This window comes from Neodiprion lecontei, chromosome 7, assembly GCF_021901455.1.
Source record: "Neodiprion lecontei isolate iyNeoLeco1 chromosome 7, iyNeoLeco1.1, whole genome shotgun sequence".
In the NCBI taxonomy this organism is placed as follows: Eukaryota; Metazoa; Arthropoda; class Insecta; order Hymenoptera; family Diprionidae; genus Neodiprion; species Neodiprion lecontei.
This window is the reverse complement of record NC_060266.1, coordinates 19375141-19387909: the sequence shown is the minus strand read 5'-3', so window position 1 is coordinate 19387909 and position 12769 is coordinate 19375141. Positions and strand designations below refer to the sequence as shown.

The following is a 12769-nucleotide window of genomic DNA, read 5'->3' as shown; positions in this document are numbered from 1 at the left end:
ACGGGCGTGTTGTCCGAGGAATCTTCCTGCTTGTTGTGGAAGGAGCAGCAGGTTAACGTGCTACATTCTATATATAATACGCCGGCGTTATGTAGCGTTATGCGGCGTGTATAATGGAAAGACTATACGGAGAGCCGGCTAGAGGTGTGATCCACTCAGGTGAAACCACCTCTACCGACTTCCTTTTGGAGGAGGATGCTTGACCTTGACCGATAACCAGGAGTCTCGTGCGTCTTTGATAATGAATCTTGAGCGGAACTGGTCTTGGATCTCAGGTAAGCCATGACACCTTCTCGATGTTCGTCTGACAATGAACCCCAAAGGTATTCGATTCGTGCTGTCTATTATTACAGCTTACCGCGTCATGGCAAAACCATTATAATTTTCATCGATTTTATCGTAGATAAGATTTTGTAGGAATCTCAGTGATATTGGATATCATCTTCATGCACAATGTACAGATATAGATGAGTTGATGTTCGTCACCATGCAGATTATGATGATTTGGACATACATAGTCATACCTATAATTATTGTAATATCGCGACGTCCGGTGGTAATTATATTGTACACATTCATTGTCCGTTATTGAAAGTTTCCATTACTATAGAGAGTACCGAATTCTTTCCTATAAAAAATCGTATATGACCATGACAGATAATCGGGAGTCCTGTGCGTCTTTGATACTGACTCTTAGGTAGAGCTGGTATCCGATTTCAAGTATGAGCAATGAGAACATCTCGATATTCGTTTGAGACTGCAACGGTATTTGATGCGTGGTTCTATAATTACAGCACATCGTGGTATGGCTATTAGAGGTGGCTTGGATACATCATACTTCTCGTGGATTTTGACAGACCAGACTTTGCATCGGGCTTTACAAAATTGGAAATCAATTTCACTGTATCGATCAAGTGCATAATTGTAGAGGTATGTTAATATAACTATAATTTAGCGATATGCGGTGGAAGGTATAGTATACAGTTTCATCGTCTGCAGTTTTTATTCAATCATGTTATTGTATACCAGACGTGATACATTTTTTCAAAATACAATTTTCAAACCGATTTTCGTTTATTAAGTATAAAACGTGATTTGTCGATTCTTCACAGTAAAGTGAATTTCCATGCTTATTTGTATTTTAATGAAATATTTCATGAAATGAGTGTGGAATGTTGAAGTACTCGCTCATTTACTGTATCTGAAAAATTTCAACTTGACTTGACGCCGGATTAGTACTTCTATAAAAATTAGAGTTGAAAAAAAAAGTTTAGTTTACGCTAACGACAAATCTGAGGAGAATTAAAAACGTCAACAATGAAACATTAGCTGATTGCAAGGTTTTAGAAGAATTTAAACTTTGAATCCAAAAATTAACTTCATATTACATAATTTACATGCCAGCATAAAGTACCGTAGGTAATTAGTCGTCATAAACTAAAAATAAGTATTGCACATCGTTTCTCGGTGCTCAAAAGTAAACGAATATGGATGCGTGAGTACACAGCCTGAATATGCATGTAAGAATTATATGATGAGAGTTATGAAGTGAAAATAACACGTCGATGCGATGTGACCAGCAAACCAGAAGAAATCCTCGGAATCCCAGAGTGGCGTGGAAATGATTTTGTTAAATTATCACAGAGTAAATTTATCGCGTAGGTGTTGTGAGTGTGTACCGAAGTTACATGTTTAGCGTCACATGGATTTACCGTTACTCTGATGGTACAGTTAGAAAGCGCCTATACGGGGAATCGAGAAATAAAGTGATATAGTAGAGGCGCGAGCTCACAGAAAGGTCCATCGATTCGGATTGATTATGACCGAAATAAAAAACAAAAAAAAAAACAAAATTACGATTAAAATGTATGAAATTAAATTAACATAACAATAAATAGAAAAACATATCCAATCAGTTAAAAGGATTTTTGTATTTGTAAGAACGTTGATTAAGTACAGTTGCAATGCAGTACTTAGTTTTCAAATGTTATTGAAGCTTATGAAAATTATGTCCAAATATCCCTTCGACGATTCATTGTGTACACTTGTCTGCGTAGAGAAGGAGTGACATGTCCAATGGAGGAGCTGTAGATTAAATAGCATCGAAATATGTAAGTTCAATTGTCTACTGAGAGTGCCAATGTAGGGTTTGGTACTCTAATTTTTAGGAGTTGGAGGTTCCACGTAGGGTTTGTCTTAAATTTCTAGGAGTTAGAGGGTTAATTTTCTAGGTTCAGTTTCCTTCAAAGTAGGTTTATCTGAACCTTGGTAGGATCAAATGTAGGCGCGAAATTTCGACCGGGTATGCTGCACATCGTTTACTGTTCAGGAAAAAAAAAAAAAAACCTAAAAAAAAACCGACGTATATATTGAAGGGTAAGAAATATAAATAAGCTTGACGTGTTCGGAATGCATTATAGTTTTTATTTGTGTCTACTAACTTCTACAGTGTACTTGATTAAATATTCGACCAAAACGTATATCTTGAATCGGTAGAGAGAGTGATAATTGGACTGAGCGATTGTTTTACAATTAGCGTCGGCAGTCTGGATTAACCATCTTAATCTTAAAGGTTAAGCAGTCAGGTTCAACTTTGACTCATCCGCATAGTAGTAAATGACGGCGTCGAACAGGTGCATGTTGGGCAGGCCGAAGGTGTATTCCTTCATCGGTCTGTCCAGAGGGAATCCGAAGGGCTTGTCTATGGTTATGCCCTTGGTGAAGAACCGACTCTTAAGCGTTTTCGCCTTGGTCTCGTCGAACTTTCTGACGTCCACGAAGATCTGGAATTTCATTCCTTCTGGTAGACCCCTGGGCAGAATCAGGCGGTTCGGGAATCCAGTTGTGATGGGGTTCTTCGGCACTGGGTCCACTCCGTGAACGACTTTATTAACGGTCTTGTAGAAGTGCTCGTCGTTCTTGTGGTCAACGACGGACAAGGTGAACTCCGTGCTCTTGCGGATGATCTCGTTATCGCCACTCTTGACTAGAATGATAGAAGTAACAGTGATTCATTAGAGTGAACGAAAGACCGTGTATTCATGCTTGCATGAATTCTTTTTTTTTTTGGTGTGGTTCTTTTTACTCGTATGCACTTACGATCTGTGACCCAGTAATCAACTTGGTAGAAGTACTTGGATGTGTCGGTCATGTTTCTGCCATACTGGTCGTATTTGGGTCCGAGGAAAATGCGAATGCTGGCCTTGGTTGCTTCATCGGTGTGAACCTTGATATTGATATCGAATGGATGGTGGTTCAAACGGCGCTGACGAACGTAGAATGACACCCATTTGTTGTCGGCGGTTCTGTTCACACCCGTCACAAAGACGTTGGTATATTCAAAGTAAGTTACAAGTTTGCTAACGGAAGCTTCGGTGACCGTGATTCCAGGTGAAGCCAGCTCATTCTTCGTGTAGGGCCCGAGGCGTTTCATGAACCTGAAGAGACATAACGTATAGTCACTTGTTTGATTGTAGGGAAAGAATTGTGGTCATTTGGAAAGATTGTTAGATCGTCTCACGTCCTGTAGTAGTCGTCGATTTTATCGTATATTCTGTAGAAGCCTGGGTCCCTCATGCTAGTGGAAGCGTGCTCAAGGGCACTGGGAAGGATCTGGTATTTGTTCTCAGGTTCAAGACAGAATCCAAGAATGTGTCTGCTGAGGTGGTCCACCGATCCGTAGTAGAATGAATTCCAGGAGTCATTGTTGCCTTCTACGATGTTACCAAATATGTTAAGGCCCTCTGCGTCGTTCAGGTGCTTGAGGTTTCCATCTCTTTCCACAACGATTCCAGACTCTGCGACCTCCATTACGCGACTTTCGTACTTTTCTAGATGCTGGAAAAAAAACAACGTCAATTAACTCTAACCAATCATCACAGAATATAAGATAAGTTTAAATCTTATATTGTTGTGTATTCTAGTATTAACTCTCCATCCGTTTACCTGAACGTGGTGATGTTTAAACATTGGGACTTTGGTCCATTCGTCGCGACGCGGGAAGTGAAGGCCGTTTGAGTAAGTCATCTGTGGATAATATCCCATGGCGATCGGTTGTTTCCAATCGACAGTTTCCATCATCGGAATTCTGTGGGACAGGCGCTCCATGCGGTAACGGTTAATCAACATGTGGTGAACCCAGAAGTAAACCGATCCTCTGAATTCATGTGACAACTGGTTGTACATTGTGCTCGACATCCAGAACGGAGATTCGACGTGTAGGTAGGCGTAGAAGTTGTTGAGATCTGGGTCCTCAAGGTAGTACGTGAGGTTCGATTCGGGATTCATTGATCCCGTGATGTACCAGTTGGTGTAGTTGCCCGGCACGACTACTTCGTGGACGTTCTCTCCTCCTTCGATAGCTGTTCAAAAAAAAGGGAACGGATGAGGGTTTCAGACTCCGTTTTACTGTTGTACGTTAGTAAAGAATGGTCATCGTCTTACCTTCGTACTGGTAGTCCATTCTGAAGGTGTGTAATTGGTGCAAGACGTCGGTGTTGAAGAAGTAGTTAGGGAAAATGGTGTGGGGACTGGGCATAGCCATTGACTTAAAGTCGTCTCGGTACATGATGGCCATGTTTAAAGCGTACGTCCAGTATTCACGGTTGACGTTTTTGAACGCCCAAACACTGAATTGGAAGAAGAGCCAGGGGTTTGCTGCGGTGTGCATGACCTTGAAGATCGACACAGCTTCTTCAAGCTGGTCAGCGTGGTAGATGGAGAAAATTGCACCAGGTGGAAGCATTCCGTACTGGTATCGGGCCCAGAAGTCCGCGAGCGCTTCCTGTTTACAGAATCGATGTGACCAGTGTTAACCTTCAGCCGATCTGTGCTGCTTTTTCCGTTATTTACCAGAAGTGCCAAATTATAAATTTCTTACCTTGTCCGGCCAGGTCGGCAGGTAATCCGGGATGCTGAAGTTGGGATCCACGTTGTCCTGAACTTCTTTGGATAACTTGCCCGTCCGTTGAGTTCTCCATACTAAATCGTAGGTCAGCCTTAAGGCCAATTCGTTGTTGGGAGCCTTCACATGGACGGGATCAGACGCCGCAAGGCAGAATGCCGCGACGGCAAGAATTGCCACCTGCCGAATCATTTTCTATAAAATCTTCGGCTCCTCTTCCTTCGTGTATACCCGATCAACGTTCTCGTATGTAACGAGCAAGACCGTTCTGACTACTTGTTCAGGTCGAAGTGTAACGATTCAACATCAAGGGGTCTTTTATACTCACCGAAACTGTGTCGCAATCATTTTTTGTAACCCCTGTGCACTTGTGCACACAGTAAATTTGACAAATGATAAAGAACCGTTGCGCAGTTATCGCAAATAGGTCATGATGCGACAATGTTACCGATAGGAATATCTTGCATATTTGGTAAAACAGGTACGTGTACATGGCAATGTATACAGTATTTGCTGGTCTTGAAAGGTTTTCATCATCACATCGATATTCGAAACGGCCATTGACGTGCCCTAACAATAAAAATTATTTTTTCAATTTCTCTGCTTCCCCTCACGGAAAGAAAAAGAAAATCAACTTGGGTGTGAAAACTCGCACCCCCAATTCATAGATAACGCTAAATTCTCACAAGAAAAAAAGTTGAGGGTGCGAATTTACGTCCGTGTTGAGAATTTTTTTCCGTGACGGGTCTAATTGGCGAATAGAACTAATTTTGGATTTAATTTTCTCGTTTTCAACTTTATTCGAAATTCAGTGTTCTTAGGAATTTGTTGAACGTAGGAGCAGATAATATTTTAAGCATATTCAGTTCGTTTAAATTTGTAATTAAGAATAAAACTTTGGGAAACTTACCACGGAGGTTTGAAAATAATTAAAGCATTTTACAAATGCAAGGGTTTCGTACGAGATTAAAACATGCTTCTATGATGCGTAGAACAAAGTCTTTTTTTTACGCAGTTTAACATTGCACAATCTAAAATGAATATATACTGTTTTTCGGTTGTTTAAACATGTACCAGACTTGGTTAGTCTTGTTTCCATTTTTGTCCATACAACAGCTGTGAATTGTGTCTTTTATGTAGATATCATCGAAGTTTGTTGCTTAGAAATACGTTATTCACTTCTTAAATATTTTTGACAAAATTAAACAAAAACATGAAAAGTTGCGAAATTTTGAAATATCATTTTCGGTTTAATGACAAACCTATTTGTCGTCGATCACAAAACGATATGTGACCGAACAAGCTTTTAAAACATTCAAAAATGGCTTTCGTCGTGGGAAATACCAAGTTTTTTTCTGTTGGTTTCACACTTGGTGTTTATTCATTCGACATAATTTCCACAAGAAAAATTTAATTTCATAGCAACAATTTTCCACCCGTAGATACTATACAGATATGTGATCGATTAATTCGTTTTTTAATCAAAAGCAAAAAATCGAAAATCTGTTATATCTATAAACATAATACAGTTACATATATAAAAGCTTTAAATTTGAAGTGCTATAAAAATATTTCGTCGGAATTACGGTAAATTTGTTACATGCAAAAAATCTGGTACAATATATTCGATTGACGCGGGGAAAATTTACCGTATCTTGAATAAAATTTGATTTATGTTTCTGAATATCAGCGTTCACAGATAATCGATTTCGTAACATTTAATATTTTATTATTGCACTCACGACTTAAGTCAGAGTCCATCGCGTAAGCTTGATTATCGCTAGCGACGAGATTGAAAAGGGTGCAGGATTGCTCTTCATAATTATATTTGGTTGAAAGTTGCAGCATGGCCACTGCATATTTGCCAATTCGAGTGTCGTGAAAATCCCGTGTACAGAGAATTGAAAAAAAATTGATAACTGTATGAACAATTTGATTTTGAATATTGCACAGTTATAGCTATGTCTGAGTGATTGGGTGACAGTTTATTCTATGAAGCCATTGAACATTGAAATTGATAAATTCCTATCAACGATGAGCAGCTAAAATATCATGCAACGAAATGTCGCACTTGAACTTGAATTCGGACTGAAGGTCGAGCAATCTAATTTTGTCCTGATAATGTTGTCGGGGCGTATAAACGTCGCAATATGTAATGCAACTTTGTAGCAGTTTTATTTAGCGTGATATTTTCGTGTCGTTTTTTTCCCTCTTTATGAGATAAGAAATATTTCGGGATGATCGTTACGAAACAGCGAAATGAATAATCAAGGACTGAGTTTCATCGTTCTTTATTCGGCGTTATACCTTTGCCAATTATAATCACAGCAGGATATACATACATATATATAATATCAAATGAAAAAAGTAATTTACGATAGAAACATTGTATGACTATGATCTCGGGACAATTTAAAACTTTGTTTACACAGTGGCGTTTATTTCCGCAGCTTCCCTGTGGAAAATGACAACCTCTTCGAAGCGCATATTGGGCAGAGTGAAATTGTTAGCCTGGATCGGTCTGTCCAGAGGGAATCCCATCGGATGACCATCGGTGTAGGCCTTCCCCCATATCGGAGAATCGATTTCCTGGATGTGATCCTTGCTGCAGGGAACAACGTGGACGAAAACTTGTAGCCGGAGTCCCTCCTTCTTTCCCTTAGGGAGGAGAAGCCGATCCGGAAATCCGTAAACATGTTCCGAGTAGGTGAGAGGCGCTTTTTCCTCCGCCGCCGCTTTCAACTTGCGGTAAAAAACTTCGATACCCTCGTCATCGGGAACCACGAAAAGGGCATTGTTGCTGGTGCGCTTGATATCATTCCACCCGGGTTCAACTGTAAATCGAAGCATCATAAGCGTCATAACGATCCGCGAATCGGTGTGTAAATTCGGAAAAGTGTATATTATGTATGTACTAACGTTTAATCTTCCACGCATCGAACTCGTAGAAGTTTTCATAATTCTCGGTTATGGCAAGTTCGTTGTGCAACGCGTCGTACTTCGGTCCGAGGAAAATCCTCACCATGGCTTCCGTGTCCATTTCAGAATGAACTCTGATCGCGTAGCTGAATGGTTTGTGGTTCAAACGTCGCTGGCGAGCCTTGACGGTAAAGGAAAAGTCGTCGGAACTCTCAATGACCGAATCATAGTGGTCGAAGTAAGTTTCTAGCTTGTCGATGACAACAGATTCGATTTTCAAACCGGCTGATTGACCCAATTCCTCAGCCGTGTAAGGCTCCAAGTTGCTCTTGTATCTGAAAACGAATGAACATCGGTTAATTATGATCTTTCAATCATATTATACTTTCCGAAAACGCTCAACCACCTGTTGAAAAATTCGACGATTCTGTTGCAGATGCGATAAAATCCGGGGTCTCTTAAGCTGGTGCTGAAGTGTTCCAGAGCGCTGGGGAGTATCTGGTGATTGCTCAAAGGATCGGGACTGAAACCGAGTATGTTTCTGGCGAGGGAGTTGATCGAACCGTACAGCTGTTTGTTCAGCGAATCGACGTTACCCTCAATTATATTGCCGAGGATGTCGAAGCCGTCCGAAGTGTAGATGCTCTCTGATTTCCCATCCGCGTTAAGAACGAACCCTGAATCAATGGCCTCCAGTATGCGGGATTCCAGGTTCTGCATGTCCTGCGAAAAGGTAAATGAAGAATCAGTCGAACCTAGTTCCAAAAGTGCGATCATTTAGGGATCAATCATTTTCATCGACGCACTTGAAGCTTCTTGTATTTGTTTCGCGGCACCATGGAGTTGTGATCGCGTCGTGGAAAGTGCAATCCGTTGTGATAAGTCATGGATGGATGGTAACCCGTTTCAATCGGTTTGTTCCAATCGATGTATTCAATTTTGTCCAAGTTGTTACTGATTCGCTCCAGGTTGTAACGCGTCAGTATCAGCTTCAAATTGTGGTAGTAAAGCTCGCCGCGGTAGCCCTTCGGCAGATTGAACTCCTCGCTTGACATCCAGAACGGGAATTCGAGATTCAGGATTTGGTAATAAGCGTTCAGTCCCACGTCCTCTACAAAATAGTCAATTTCGTGCTCACGGTCATCGTGATTTCCTGCGTACCACAGACTGCGATTCGCAAGGATTACGTGAGATCCTGCAGAGCCTGCGGAAAACGGAATGTGTTAGTAAAGAATTGTCCAGTTACTGAATTGGTTACAAAATTTCGCTACGCGGCTTACATGCGGCGTCAAGTGACCTGACGAGTGTTACCGAGGGGTTAATCACTCATCCATTTGATGTACGCCTAATTTCAAAATTACAAAGATTTCAGGGAATTCGAAGGATTAAAAAAATTACAAGAGAGTTGATGGGATTTCAAAGGGTTTTTTCAAAGGAAAATTTCCGAGATTTCAAACGATTTCAGAAGATTCTAAGATATTTCAAAGATTAAAGAAGATTTCAAAGATTTCAAGATATTTCACAAGATTTCCGGAAAAGTGTATACTATATTTCACGAGAGATTAACCCCTCAAGAGTAACAGAATACTTTAAAGACTTCTCACTTCTCCGAAGCATGATATTAAAATACGCACCAGGCAAACAGTTCAATTTTCGAAGCTGAGCTTGGCGGATGATTTCGGTGTTGAAGAACAAGTCCGGATTTATCTCGTAGGGAGCTGGTAGCTTCACGTATTTGGTGTCCGGTCGATGAATGACTGCAACACTGAAGGCGTAGACAAACTGCCCTTCGTTTACGTGGATGCGAGCCCAGGCTGCAGTTTTGTAGAATGTTTTGAAGTCCACGGCGGATCGGAAGAGCCGAAAAAGGGCTATGGCTTCGTCCAGAATGACCGGATAGAAGACGGAGAATACCCGACCACGAGGCAACATTCCACGCTCGTATTTATCGAGGAAGTCATTGACGATGACCTGAAAGAAGAAATCGAATGGGAACGTTTAACCATCTGCGATTATTTGTCGTACGAACACCTTCTCACCTCGCTATCGTACGCTTTGAGGTTTCCTCTGACGTCCCATGAAGCTCCTTCTCTGTACAATCCAGGGTTCCCAACATCCACACAATCCAAATGCTGCAGAAGATCGTAGACGCTTTTTTGCTTTGTCACAAAATGCTCATCTGCCAGGTGGACTGGGACGTGATCGGCCATTCCTAACGAGAGGACCGACCACAACAGGATCACAATATAACCAGACATCTTGCCTGATCAGTTTCCCTCAACAGACTGTCCAGCAGGGACAGATGTGCCGTCTCATTTTATGGACAACATTGTTTTCTTTCGTATATCATAGATCATACCTAATCTCATTAACCTCTGTCCTCGCCTGTTATTTTCCATTATTGTTACGCTGTGTCGCGATTATGCATTATGGTGCTGCATAAAAATAGCCTGTCGCGTTGTTCAGAACAATGCCTGTTTTCGCATTCTGCTTCGTCTTCTTCGTCTTCTTCGTCTTCTTCTTTTTCTTTTCCATCTTCTTCTTCTTTTGATTACGATACACCGATCGTCTTAAAAGTTTTCCTAAAGCCCATGATGCCCATGATACAAGAAAAGCCGTGTGCCGTATGCTGGATCACCTACAGGCCGTCCGTTCACGCACACGCGCTCGTATTTAGTCGGCGCCTGGTGTGAGTGAATGCTACGGCTAGTTACCATCTGCAGGTAATGTAAGTGCACTGTTTTTTATGCGATAGGCTTGCCAGCCAAACGGTCCGTGCGCCTGATTCAGGCAACCGGAGTTGCACTTCATTTGTTTTGACAACGTTTAGAATCCTCATGGCGGGATGCGATGGAAGAGGACCGGTTCTATACGGATCAGTTCTACAAGTGAACGGTTCTACAAGTTCCTTCCTACAAGTGACGGTACTATAAGTTCGTTTCTTCAGATTCGTTTCGAAGAAGGAGGATCGATTCTACAGAAATCAGTTCTACAGGGAAAATATTTTACAGAATATGTTCTGCAGACTCCTTGCTATAAAAATATTTTTCTACAGAACATTTCCCTTACGGCAAAGAATTCGAGATTCACATCAGAAATGATCCTGCATGAATTATTCTGCGGGGGAATTCTTTTACAGAACATTTTTCTACGGAAATTTTGCTGTAGAATAGTTTTCTAGTTTCACGCATCCAACACAATACCTGTTCGACACAACGCATATTCTCACTACTTATCTTCTTACATCGTCACACTAACTTAATTGTGTTACAAATGACCTCATAAATTCTCGTTTCGCAGCCAACTTCAGGCGCCGAATAGCGCGGTCATCAATTTTCTTTCGCTCCAACTTCACACGGGTCATGCTGTAGTGGTAATGGTTTTGCCGCAATCGTGCTCCTATCCCAATCTTGGGAGGTTGGAAACATCCGTCGACGAAACATGATCAGGGATGAGTTCTTCCGACAGTTTGAGTTCTAAATATGCGGTGGCCAGGATGGCCGAGGTCATGTCATCCTGTAACGAAATGTTGTACATGGTCCAGAAGGAGGTTTACGACGCTTCCCGCGAGATCGAAGCCATGAAGAAATTTCCAGCCGTCTGTAGAACTTCAAGCACCTGTTTCGGCCGTGGTGAAAAAATCGCGTTTCAACGAACGCCCATGAGTAGAAGCACGAGTTTGCCAACGCCACCCGATGCCAAATGCGTCCGAGACCCGGTGTTGAGGCAGCTTTACGAGAAGTTGATTGAAGTCGAGGGTGTCGGACGAGTGAGAATATACCGTAAATCCAGAGCTGAGTAAAATTCTGTCGCAAATACTGCACTCGAAATAGAATGTGGAATATTTCGGATAATTACATTAATACAATTCATAATTATAAATGATGGAAAATAGGTAATTAAAACGAAATGTAAAGTTTAAAATGTTAGAGATTATATGCTGGAAATATTTGTATTTATCTGGTAATTTAGGGTACGCCTTGTTCCTGGTTGTCATTGTATTAACATCTTATCGAAAAATTGTTGTATTGCTAATAACGTTCTCTTTAGTTGGAAAATTGATTCAAGACCTGGTAATCCCAACATAATGTATTCCGTTCAAAGGGAATCGTTTTTGAATATTGGCCACGAAATTTTTGGGACGAGTGTAAAACTCGTGTGAATAGTTGCATTTGACAAATGACTAGATGCATTATATGCATATCTTTCTATTTCAAACGGAAAATAAAAAATATAATTTCAAATATTACCCAGCTCTGACTTTAACAAAGTCGAGAGCGGGTTCAGACCGACTGATCTTGAAACCCTTTCCAAACGCAGCACCAGTGGCTAAACGCGTTTATGTACGTAAGCAGCTACATGCGAGTCCCTCGTCTTTTGGCCAGAAGTGAATTTGACCAGCCTAAAAAATTTGTTCAACGACAGACGCTTCTTTTCGACGGTCCCTATCCTGGGATTAAAAACGATTTGATCGTCACCGAGAAAGGAGCTTCTGACAGCAGAATTAATGGAAAGGTAAAACCGATGGTCAGAATTATTTTTGCTTGTCTCTTCATCCGCTCGTGTTTCATAAATTTCTTAACAGCTTCCAGGCCACGTTATCGATGCTAGTCGTCCTTCGATTTCCGTGAGAAACGTAGAACTCGAAAAGACTTCATTATCGCCAAAATCTACTCCAAGATTCGCTTGCGATTGTCTCGGACTCGGTGATGATGATGCATGGAGTGTTTTTTCCCGCTTGAGTGTGGCGGAGTGAAGATTAATTGTTTCCGTTTAATTACAGGTAATTCTTCGCCAAGTTTTTCATCGGAAATCAGGAAGAGACGACTTTTAGTTAACAAGAAACTTGAACGAGGCTTTCAAAAGCGGCTCGATTATTGCTTGGTATAATTAAATCGTATATGACTGGTGCTTCCATCGTGTTATGGAGAAATTTCTAATGAGAAA

The 12769-nt window shown here is 41.2% G+C and overlaps 3 protein-coding genes across 3 annotated transcripts; 1 reads left to right on the top strand and 2 right to left on the bottom strand.

Moving 5' to 3' along the window:
• Positions 1-2403: 2403 nt before the first annotated feature.
• Positions 2404-5188, bottom strand: LOC107219084 (arylphorin subunit alpha). Its single transcript, XM_015657170.2, has 6 exons — positions 4880-5188; positions 4444-4783; positions 3946-4361; positions 3521-3837; positions 3100-3437; positions 2404-2986 (listed from the first exon to the last, which is right to left on the bottom strand). Exons 1-6 carry the CDS (start codon positions 5093-5095, stop codon positions 2574-2576), a joined length of 2040 nt encoding a protein of 679 aa, XP_015512656.1. The 5' UTR covers positions 5096-5188; the 3' UTR covers positions 2404-2573.
• A 2007-nt stretch (positions 5189-7195) lies between these two features.
• Positions 7196-10113, bottom strand: LOC107219066 (arylphorin subunit alpha). Its single transcript, XM_015657136.2, has 6 exons — positions 9862-10113; positions 9457-9793; positions 8629-9026; positions 8229-8545; positions 7823-8157; positions 7196-7737 (listed from the first exon to the last, which is right to left on the bottom strand). Exons 1-6 carry the CDS (start codon positions 10078-10080, stop codon positions 7328-7330), a joined length of 2016 nt encoding a protein of 671 aa, XP_015512622.2. The 5' UTR covers positions 10081-10113; the 3' UTR covers positions 7196-7327.
• On the top strand, positions 8460-12718 carry LOC124295400. Its single transcript, XM_046745298.1, has 5 exons — positions 8460-8555; positions 11123-11591; positions 12143-12337; positions 12408-12528; positions 12606-12718. The coding sequence occupies exons 2-5, from the start codon at positions 11274-11276 to the stop codon at positions 12710-12712; spliced, it is 741 nt and encodes a 246-aa protein (XP_046601254.1). The 5' UTR covers positions 8460-8555; positions 11123-11273; the 3' UTR covers positions 12713-12718.
• Positions 12719-12769: the final 51 nt, after the last annotated feature.